The sequence below is a fragment of the Anser anser genome, assembly GCF_964211835.1.
Source record: "Anser anser genome assembly, contig: HAP1_SCAFFOLD_32, whole genome shotgun sequence".
In the NCBI taxonomy this organism is placed as follows: Eukaryota; Metazoa; Chordata; class Aves; order Anseriformes; family Anatidae; genus Anser; species Anser anser.
Genome location: NW_028154148.1, coordinates 4,760,590 through 4,771,526, shown reverse-complemented (window position 1 = coordinate 4,771,526; position 10,937 = coordinate 4,760,590). Strand labels below are relative to the sequence as shown.

General features: G+C 51.4%; 1 protein-coding gene across 1 annotated transcript; it reads left to right on the top strand.

Annotated features, from left to right (window-relative positions):
- On the top strand, positions 1 to 7,177 carry LOC310890594 (olfactory receptor 14C36-like; the record flags this gene model as incomplete). The annotated part of the gene is made up of 2 exons (XM_083852910.1): positions 1 to 464; positions 6,509 to 7,177. Exons 1-2 carry the CDS (start codon positions 171 to 173, stop codon positions 7,175 to 7,177), a joined length of 963 nt encoding a protein of 320 aa, XP_083709036.1. The 5' UTR covers positions 1 to 170.
- Between the last annotated feature and the right edge of the window lie 3,760 nt (positions 7,178 to 10,937).

Below are 10,937 nucleotides of genomic sequence, written 5' to 3'. Positions count from 1 at the left end.
CCCTCCTCCCAGGGACAGCCTCAGGCAGCCCCAGTTAGAGCTCGTGAAAGGGACCTGCCTAATGTCTGGTTAATAGGCTAAAATTGAATTACATATTAACAGACAATTCTGTTGTATTTTCTTACTGCCTTTTCCCTCCTTGGTCAGAACCCCATGCCCAGAAGCAGGAAATGCCCAACAGCAGCTCTATGAGCGAGTTCCTCCTGCTGGCATTCGCAGACACGCGGGAGCTGCAGCTCCTGCACTTCGGGCTCTTCCTGGGCATCTACCTGGCTGCCCTCCTGGGCAACGGCCTCATCCTCACCGCCGTAGCCTGCGACCACCGCCTCCACACCCCCATGTACTTCTTCCTCCTCAACCTCGCCCTCCTCGACCTGGGCTGCATCTCCACCACTCTGCCCAAAGCCATGGCCAATGCCCTCTGGGACACCAGGGCCATCTCCTATCAGGGATGTGCTGCACAGGTCTTTTTCTTTCTCTTCTTCATATCAGCAGAATATTCCCTTCTCACTGTCATGGCCTATGACCGCTACCTTGCCATCTGCAAGCCCTTGCATTACGGGAGCCTCGTGGGCAGCAGAGCTTGTGCCCAGATGGCAGCAGCTGCCTGGGGCAGTGGCTTTCTCTATTCTGTCCTGCACACGGCCACTACCTTTTCCCTGCCCCTCTGCCAAGGCAATGCTGTGGACCAGTTCTTCTGTGAAATCCCCCAGATCCTCAAGCTCTCCTGCTCAGATGCCTACCTCAGGGAAGTTGGGGCACTTTTGTGTAGTGTTTCTTTAGCTTTTGGCTGTTTTGTTTTCATTGTTTTTTCCTATGTGCAGATCTTCAGGGCAGTGCTGAGGATCCCCTCTGAGCAGGGCCGGCACGAAGCCTTTTCCACGTGCCTCCCTCACCTGGCCGTGGTCTCCCTGTTTCTCAGCACTGTCATGTTTGCCTACCTGCAGCCCCCCTCCATCTCTTCCCCATCCCTGGACCTGGTGGTGGCACTTCTGTACTCGGTGGTGCCTCCAGCAGTGAACCCCCTCATCTACAGCATGAGGAACCAGGAACTCCAGCATGCGCTCTGGAAATTGATGACTAGATGTTTTTCGGAAGCAATAAATTTCCATTCTACCTCTGCAGATGATTAATAATGTCAAGGACTACAAGAACAAGTAATATTATAGATATGATTATTTTTTTTATGTTTGTATATTAATGAGTGTTTTCGTTACAGGACTAATACGGCTAAAGTTGCCCATTAAAATGGTATGATTCATCTCATTTCTTTTACGCTATGTACCTGTCGAATATAGGTCAGAGATTCTGTATATGAGGAGCCAGGCCCTCTGTGAATTTAAATAAAAGAAAGGAGCCCGTTGTTCCACTTCCATTTCAGTATGTACGTGATGAATGCATATACTGAGACTCTATAAACGAGGAGCCTACCTCTGTGAACTTAAACAAAGTGAAGGAGCCTGCACTGCCTTCCTTGTGTGACGTCCTTCCTGTGAGAGCTGCTCTGGCTCTGCAGGGGCAGTGCCATGTGCAGGGCTGCAGAGGAAAAGAGTCCCATCCCAGCAGCACGGCCAGGGAGCACCAGCGCTTGGGGCATGCCGAGCTGCTCTCTTGCCACTGCCCCCCTCTGGTGCTGAGCCCTGCTGGTGGGGTCAGGCCCGGCTGCTCCTGTAGCTTGGTGCCAGTGCTGCTGTGGGGCTGTGCTGGGACTGCAGGCAGGGACAGGCAGTGGGCACGGCAGTGGCACAGCCGGCCTGCGCTGCAGCACTTCCCTCCTAAGGGGTGATCTCCTCCAAGGTGGACTCACCACAGCTCAAGGGCTCAATCTGCTGTGAGCAGGCAGAGGAGAGCTCTGCAGCCCCAGGGCACGCAGCAGCCCCAGCAAAGGAGTCTGGCGAGTGATTTGACTGCAAGGTCCCTCCTGCCCTAGCACCTCCCAGAACTGGCACGGCACTGGCTCCTGTGTGTCAGAGAGGCTGGGAGCCCAGGAGCTGTGCCATGGGCTGGAAGGATCACAACCAGATCTCTTCTACCTGGGCAGATTCTGGGCCAAAGAGCGGGTGTGTTCAAGGTGTGGTATTATGAGCTCAGTGGTACCTCAGAAATTCCTAATCTGTTCCTAAGTCAATGTCTCTAAAGCGGATTGTGAGTTGAGCTCTTTCTGAAGCAGCTGAAAGGTCACCCTTGACTCCTGGCTGGGATCTGTGCCTTTAGGCTCACATCTGCTGGTCTCCATGATAGGCCAGCAGATGCATCTGCTCTGCACACAGTTTGTGAGATCCTCTCTTCCTAAGTAGCTGGTAGGCCCCATAGAGGAAGGGGTCTTGAACAGGGGTTGTCATGTCAAAGTTTTGAGCTTTTGTCTGAACTCATCTTTCAGGGCTGCTTTTGTGGTGGTGCACAGCTGCTGGGCACATTGTGCAGGGTGCTCCTACAGCCATACAGATCATGAAAGCCATCAGAAAGCTGCCCCTAAGAAGATGACTGATAAGGGGAAGTCAGGAAAAGCCTGGCCAGGAGAGCTGTGAGATTTGGGGGAGGGAAGAAGAGCTTGGCCAGCAGAAGCTAATGATTTTGGAGAGGTAAGGATGCTCAGGTAATGTCGATCCCACCATAAAGCTAACTTAAAGCAGTCATGTGAGGCCCTTGCCCTATTTTAACCTGTAACATTAATACCTAAATCTAAATGCCACTCCACACCCTGACAGGAATCCACTGCTCTAAGTTTTGACCACAATATCCCTTGAAGCCAAAATAAGTCCATAACACCTTTCCCTTACCTTTACACACTTGCTCACCCTGATCCCTGTCTTTAACACAAGCATTAACATGCCCTATTTAACCCAAGTCTTCTTGCAGACCTAAACAAAAGGCTAAACCAAAGAGCTTGCCCATACCCTAACTGCAGACCTGACACCCCAAGCGCAACACCAAACCCTCCCACTCAATATATGATTAAGCTCTCACCCAGAAAGGTTCGTCACAGTCCTAATGCCATACATGAACAACTAACATCCAAATCCTGTCCTCCTGTGCATTAACCTCCTCACCTTCAAACCCTCTCCTAACCCTTAACGTTACGTTCTTGTTCCCTTGGAGCAGGGCAGGAACCATGAGGTTGCCATGCAGTACCATTGTGTTCAACGATGAGTGTGAGGGGCCATGGATCTGATCAGCTTGTGGGCCACAAGGAGGAGATGGGTGGGAATGCTCTGATGAGGTCAGCTCTGCCTCAGGATCTCCTGCCCCAGCAGGAGGAATGGGACTGGGGCAGTGACTGGGAGGTCACTTCTGTCTCTGCAGCTGATAGGGCAGCAGCAGGAACGTGTCACGCAAAGGGACTGTGAGGTCCCTTGTGTCTGGAGGTGGCAGGTCAGCCTTGGCTTCTCCCTGGGATGTGCACTTTGGGGCTGACATCTGCCAGTGGCCCTGCTAGGCCAGCAGAAGGCCCCTGCTTGGCATGCTGCCTGTGGGATCCCCTCTGCCTCCATCCCCAGCAGGACCCAGGCAGAAAGAAGGCCCGCACAGGGCTTGTCCTGTCCCTTCTGCTTGAGTCCAGGACTGCACAGCAGGAGGCACAAGGCTTGAAAAGAGCCTGATGGCTGCAAAGGCTGCAAAGAGCCTGATGGGTTGGGATGCCTGCTTCAGGAGTGGTTTCCACCCTGATGGAGCTCTCTTTGTTAGTAGGAAAGAGCAGGAGAGAAAAAAACTGCCACAAAGTGCACCTTAGAAGGTTGGAACTGGCAACACGTAGGAAGAAATGTCCAGGGGAACAACTGGTCTTGCTGCTAGAGCCTGAGGAAAAGAAGGCATTAAGTGCCTCTGCCTTTACCTCGTCTCTTGTCACCGCGTTTCTCCCACAACCAGTAAAGGATGATGATTCTCCTTAATCCTCCTTTATTAACATATTTATATAAACAATTTTTTATTGTTATATTTTGTCTTTGACAAGAATCTGTCCCTCAGATAGCCTGGTGTGGAGACAACAGAGGCCTCTGACAAGGCTGAGAGTCCCAACAGGACCCAGGGCTTTGTGTCCATGGCTCTGGCTGTTGTCTCTGCCACTGAGGCCTAGGAGGAGACAGCTTATCGTGAAAGCACCAGGGCCTCATTGCCTCCTCGCCCCCACCCATGAACCAGGCAGGGCTCGTACCATTCTCCTGCACTTGGCCATGCACATCCCCATCTCCTCCTGCCCCAGGAAAAGCCCTGAGCAGTGTGTGAAGGGAAAGGATCTCCCTTCTCAGGGGCTGGGGGTCAAGGGTAAAGGCCTGACCCTTGTGCTTGGTGAAACACATCCAGCTTTTCTACACATCAGTGTGCCTTGACATTGTCTTTCTCTAGTTGCCCTCACTGCCTCCAATGCTCTGCTCTAACGAGCTCCGAGGGAGGCTGTGTCAGTGCTGGCCCTCAGGGGGACACTGCAGGAAACTTGCCTCTGACTTGGACTTCTTGAGAGATGGCTTCAATTTTCTCTCAGTGCCTGAGGTTCGTGGGCTCGTCACGAAAGTCCCGCGAGGGGGTATTCCAATGCCTTGGGCTGGGCGTCTGGTGCTGAGCTGGGCCAGGCTCGTGGGACAGAGAGAGCTCGTGGCAAGAGGGCCGTGGTGCAGAGAGACAGCTCTGCCCAGGAGCAGCTCCTGTGCACAGCGCAGCAGGGCTGGGGGCTCTGACCGCAGGTGGCACGGGGACAGGAGAGAAGGAGAGAGGGCTTGGAGGCAGTGAGGAGCGCAGCAACAGAGGGCAGCGTGTGGCAGGACAGATCTGCAGGCTCTTGGCACCGTGAGTCTCTGGCAGCAGGGCCATGCAGGTGGGGTTGCCAGAGGGGTCTTCTACAGCTGGCACATCCGATGGCTGATAGCATCTGTCGGGATGGGTCTCTCTGTTTGTCCAGCTAGGAGTAGAACTAGCTTTAGTGAATGGCATTTATGATTGCAGTTTTCAAGAGAAAGACCAAGGCAGGGGATACCAGAAAGGCAAGGCTTTTTCTGCACTCTGTGCCTGAAGAATCCTGCAGTGGAGGGGAGGCTGGTTTCATGGTAATGGATTGTCAGGATTGTACAGGAGATTGAGACTCCTAGAGCATTGCAGTGAGGGACCAATATGGCATCAATGAACTTCAAAAAGTCCCTTCCCACACCTCAGCCCACAGACTGCACCAACATCATCATTGTGGTCCTCTCAGGCTTTATCCTAGTTGATCTTTAGGAGCTACAAAAGCCCTGATACCCCCTGCCTTTGGAAGGTGTCTGCAGGCTTGAGGGGAGCACAGATCGTTTGCAATGAGCAGGAGCTGCCTCCTCTGCAGGCAGAGCTGCAGCACAGGAGGGTGTGCTGAGTGTCCGTCTGTCCCTCCCTGGCCTTGCCTCCCCTGGCAGCAGCACGCTGCCATTCCTCCTGGCTTCTCCACCTGGCCGTGCTGCTGCTGCTCTTGTTCCCAGGCTGCCTGGGGATGGGGGTTTCACCTACCCATGGAGTGAGCCCTCGGGGTGCCTGGGGGAAGGGGAGTACGGGCACAGGGTGAGGGGTCTGGAGATGGGCACTTGGAGCCTGGATTCCTCTGCTCTCAGCAGTGTTCAAGCTCTTCTCAGGAGAACCTTCTTAGTGCAATTGTCCTGTAGCTCAAAGAGATGCCAGCACAGCTCAGACCAGCACTGATGGACAGACTGGCTGTCGTCTCTGTGGGATGCTCTGCACTAAAGGTACAGTCTCTTTGCCTCTGAGGATCCACAAGATTTTACTTGGAGTGCAGCAGAATGCCCAGGATTTATGCCTTAGAATCACTCCTCAGGTGTGGTGGGGCAGCTAGAACCAAAATTAAAAAACAAATAATTAAATAACTAAATCTCTGCACCTCTGCTCCGCAGTTGGGTGAACTGGGAGCAAAACTGGAGAAATCTCTTTGACATCAGCAATAAAGTGAATCTGAGACTACCCCATGTTCCTACCATGTAACTACTATGTTACTACCATGCTACTACCTCTGGCTGTAGTACAGGACTGATTCTTCCATTGCCCACAGATGAGCCCCCTGCTCCCAGAGACACTCTCAGACAGAATCAATGAAAGAGACCTTCAAAATATCTGCCTGGAAATGGGTAATTTTTGGTGATTTTAAATGAGAAAATGGAAAGAGTTTTCCTCTGATATGCCTCTGGTACATTACCACGGCCTTTGTCCTCCTTGTACAAGACTTCATGACCAGAATTAGCAGATGTCCAACAGCAGCTCCATCAGTGAGTTCCTACTGCAGACATTCGCAGACACACGGGAGCTGCAGCTCCTGCACTTCGCGCTCTTCCTGGGCATCTACCTGGCTGCCCTCCTGGGCAACGGCCTCATCCTCACCACTGCAGCCTGCCACCACCGCCTCCACACCCTCATGGACTTCTTCCTCCTCAACCTTGCCCTCCTCGACCTGGGATCCATCTCCACCACTCTCCCCAAAGCCATGGCCAATGCCCTCTGGGACACCAGGGCCATCTCCTATCAAGGGTGTGCTGCACAGGTCTTCTTTTTAGTCTTCTTCATTGGAGCAGAATATTCCCTTCTCACCGTCACAGCCTATGACCGCTATGTGGCCGTCTGCAAGCCCCTGCACTACGGGAGCCTCGTGGGCAGCAGAGCTTGTGCCCAGATGGCAGCAGCTGCCTGGGGCAGTGGCTTTCTCAATGCTGTCCTGCACACGGCCACTACCTTTTCCCTGCCCCTCTGCCAAGGCAATGCTGTGGACCAGTTCTTCTGTGAGATCCCTCAGATCCTCAAGCTCTCCTGCTCAGATGCCTACCGCAGGGAAGTTGGGCTTACTGCAATCAGCTTCTCTTTAGGTATTGGTTGCTTTGTCTTCATTGTGGTGTCCTATGTGCAGATCTTCAGGGCCGTGCTGAGGATCCCCTCTGAGCAGGGCCTGCACAAAGCCTTTTCCACGTGCCTCCCTCACCTGGCCGTGGTCTCCCTGTTTTTCAGCACTGGCATGTTTGCCTGCCTGAAGCCCCCCTCCATCTCTTCCCCATCCCTGGACCTGGTGGTGTCATTTCTGTACTCAGTGGTGCCTCCAGCAGTGAACCCCCTCATCTACAGCATGAGGAACCAGGAGCTCAAGCATGCGCTCTGGAAATTAATGACTAGATGTGTTTCGGAAGCAATAAATTTCCATTCTACGTCTGCAGATGACTAGTAACAGCATGAGGAACTAGGAGATCAAAGATGCAGTGAGGAAACTATTTCTTCGACTTCATTATTGTCATTATTATTACCATATCATTTTATTATTAAACTTATTATCAAAATGTAATATTAGAAATAATCCTAACAGGACTAGATATTTCTTTGTGAAACTGGTAGAATGATTTCCTTAAGTATATTTTTATTAATATTTTAACAACATTTTATATTGATAGAAATAATGTTATTCTTATCCTTCTACATAACAAGTTTTAAAATTATTTTTAACCAGTCATAAAGTCATGGAATCATGGAATGGCCTGGGCTGGAAAGGACCTCAAAGATCATCTTGTTCCAACCCCCTTACCATGGGCAGTGACACCTCCCAGGAGATCATGGTTGCTCAGGACTTCATTTAACTTGCTCTTGAAGACCTGCAGAGATGGGGCATCCAATACCTCTGTGGAAAACCTGTTCCAGTGCCTCACTACCCTCTGAGTGAAAAATTTCCTGCTAACCCCTAATAGGAATCTCCCCTTTTAATTTAAAACCACTACTCCCTTGTCCTATCATTATCTACCTGAGTAAGGAGTCCTTCTCCATCCCTTTTATAAGACCCTTTAAGTATTGAAAGTCTGCAACAACATCACCCCGGAACCTTCCCTTCTGGTAGGCTGAACAGCCCCAGCTCTCTCAGCCTTTCTTCATAGGAGAGGTGCTCCAGCCCCTTGATCATCTTTGTGGCCTTCCTCTGGACCCACTTTAACAGCCCACATCCTTCTTGTGCTGGGGGCTCCAGACCTGGACGCAGGACTCCAAGTGGGGCCTCACAAGGGCAGAGCAGAGGGGGACAATCACCTGCCTCCACCTGCTGCCCACTCCTCTCTTGATCCAACCCAGGATGCAGTTGGCCTTCTGGGCTGCCAGCACACACTGCTGGCTCATTTCGAGCTTTTCATGCAGCAGAAACCCCAAGTCCTTCTCTGCAGGGCTGCTCTCAATGAGTTCTTCTCCCAGCCTATCCCCATGTCTGGGATTTCCCCAGCCCAGGTGCAGCACCTTGCACTTGGACTTGTTGACCCTCCATGGTTAACATGGGCCCAAATTTCAAGCTTGTTGTTGTGGTTTAACCCGGCTGGCAGCTAAAGACCACACAGCTGTTTGCTCACCCTCCCCCCTCCCTCTCTGGGATGGGGGAGAGAAACGGGAAAGTGAAGCCGGTGAGTTGAGATAAAGACAGTTTATTAATACAGGAAAATAATAATAACAACAATAATAACAGTGATAATGATAATAGTATTAATAATAATAATGTGTAAGAAACAAGTGATGCACAATGCAATTGCTCACCACCCGCTGACCGATGCCCAGCCTATCCCCGAGCAGCCGGCCCCCCACCCCGGCCAGCCACCCCTATATATTCTTTAGCATGACGTCAGATGGTATGGAATACCCCTTTGGCCAGTTGGGGTCAGCTGTCCTGGGTCTGTCCCCTCCCAGCTCCTGCTGCACCCCCAGCCTGCCCGCTGGCAGGACAGAGCGAGAAGCCGAAAAGTCCTTGGCCTGGTGTAAGCACTGCTCTGCAACAATTAAACATCAGCATGTTATCAGCGCTCTTCTCATCCTAATCCAAAACATAGCACCCTACCAGCTACTAGGAGGAAAAATTAACTCTGTCCTAACTGGAACCAGGACAGATATCCACCCCTTATTCCATACCATTTATGTCATGCTCAGGTTACACTCTTTCCAATACCTTGTAATTAATCACCATTTTCATCTATGAGATATAGCAATCATGGTAGTGATGACATACAGTATTATATAATAATTAACATACTACAATTCAACTGATGGGCTATTCTCACCCAGTATCAAATCCCCTTGAGGTACACACCGGACCTCCCCATTCTTTTGCATTACCCACCAAGTGCATCCAGGTCCCTGAGCAAAAGCAATCCCACGAATGGGTTTGCCTTTTCCTGAGGCAGGAGTAGCCCAGACTGTTTTACCCAGCATGTTTCTTACGTGCACTACAGGAACTTTATCCCCTTCTACAGTGCGTAACAGGTTTGATTGGGCAGGTCCAGCTCGGTTGGCAGATCCCCTGGTATTGACTAACCAGGTGGCCTTTGCCAAATGTGTATCCCAATTTTTGAATGTCCCAGCACCCACTGCTTTCAGTGTAGTCTTCAACAGTCCATTGTATCGTTCAACTTTTCCAGAGGCTGGTGCATGATAGGGGATGTGATACACCCACTCAATACCATGTTCTTTGGCCCAAGTGTCTATAAGGTTGTTTCGGAAATGAGTCCAGTTGTCTGACTCAGTTATCTCTGGGGTGCCATGTCGCCATAAGACTTGCTTTTCAAGGCCCAGGATAGTGTTCCGGGCGGTGGCATGGGGCACAGGATATGTTTCCAGCCATCCGGTGGTTGCTTCCACCATTGTAAGTACGTGGCGCTTGCCGTTGCGGGTTTGAGGGAGTGTGATGTAATCAATCTGCCAGGCCTCTCCATATTTATATTTCAGCCATCGTCCTCCATACCAAAGAGGTTTTGACCGTTTGGCTTGCTTGATTGCAGCACATGTTTCAAAATCATGAATAACCTGTGCTATAGTGTCCATGGTCAGGTCCACTCCTCGATCACGAGCCCATCTGTATGTTGCATCTCTACCTTGATGGCCTGAGGTGTCATGGGCCCATCGGGCTATAAACAATTCACCTTTATGTTGCCAGTGTAGGTCCACCTGAGCCGGTTCAGTCTTAGCAGCCTGATCCACCTGCTGGTTCTTTTGATCAGAGTATCACAGATTTCTAGGTTGGAAGAGACCTCAAGATCATCGAGTCCAACCTCCGACCTAACACTAAGTACTCCACTAAACCATATCGCTAAGCTCTACATCTAAACGTCTTTTAAAGACCTCCAGGGATGGTGACTCCACCACCTCCCTGGGCAGCCCATTCCAATGCTTACCCTTTCGGTAAAGAAGTACTTCCTAACATCCAACCTAAAACTCCCCTGTCGCAACTTTCGCCCATTCCCCCTCGTCCTGTCACCAGGCACGTAGGAGAACAGACCAACCCCCACCTCTTTACAGCCTCCTTTAAGGTAACTGTAGAGAGCGATAAGGTCGCCCCTGAGCCTCCTCTTCTCCAGGCTGAACAAGCCCAGCTACCTCAGCCGCTCCTCGTAAGACTTGTTCTCCAGACCCCTCACCAGCTTGGTCGCCCTTCTCTGGACTCGCTCGAGCACCTCCATGTCCTTCCTGTAGCGAGGGGCCCAAAACTGAACACAGTACTCGAGGTGCGGCCTCACCAGAGCCGAGTACAGGGGCACAATCACTTCCCTAGACCTGCTGGCCACACTGCCTCTTATGCAGGCCAGGATGCTGTTGGCCTTCTTGGCCACCTGGGCACACTGCTGGCTCATATTCAGCCGACTATCAACCAATACTCCCAGGTCCCTCTCGGCCAGGCAGCTTTCCAGCCACTCATCTCCCCTTGATGTTCTTCAGTAGCCCGATTCTTGGGCATATGAGAATCCACATGGCGTAACTTTACAACCAGGTTCTCTATACGGGCAGCAATATCTTGCCACAATGCAGCAGCCCAGATAGGTTTGCCACTGCGCTGCCAGTTGTTCTCCTTCCATTCCTGTAACCACCCCCACAGGGCATTTTCTACCATCCATGAATCAGTACAGAGATAGAGAACTGGCCACTTTTCTCGTTCAGCAATATCTAAAGCCAGCTGAATGGCTTTCACTTCT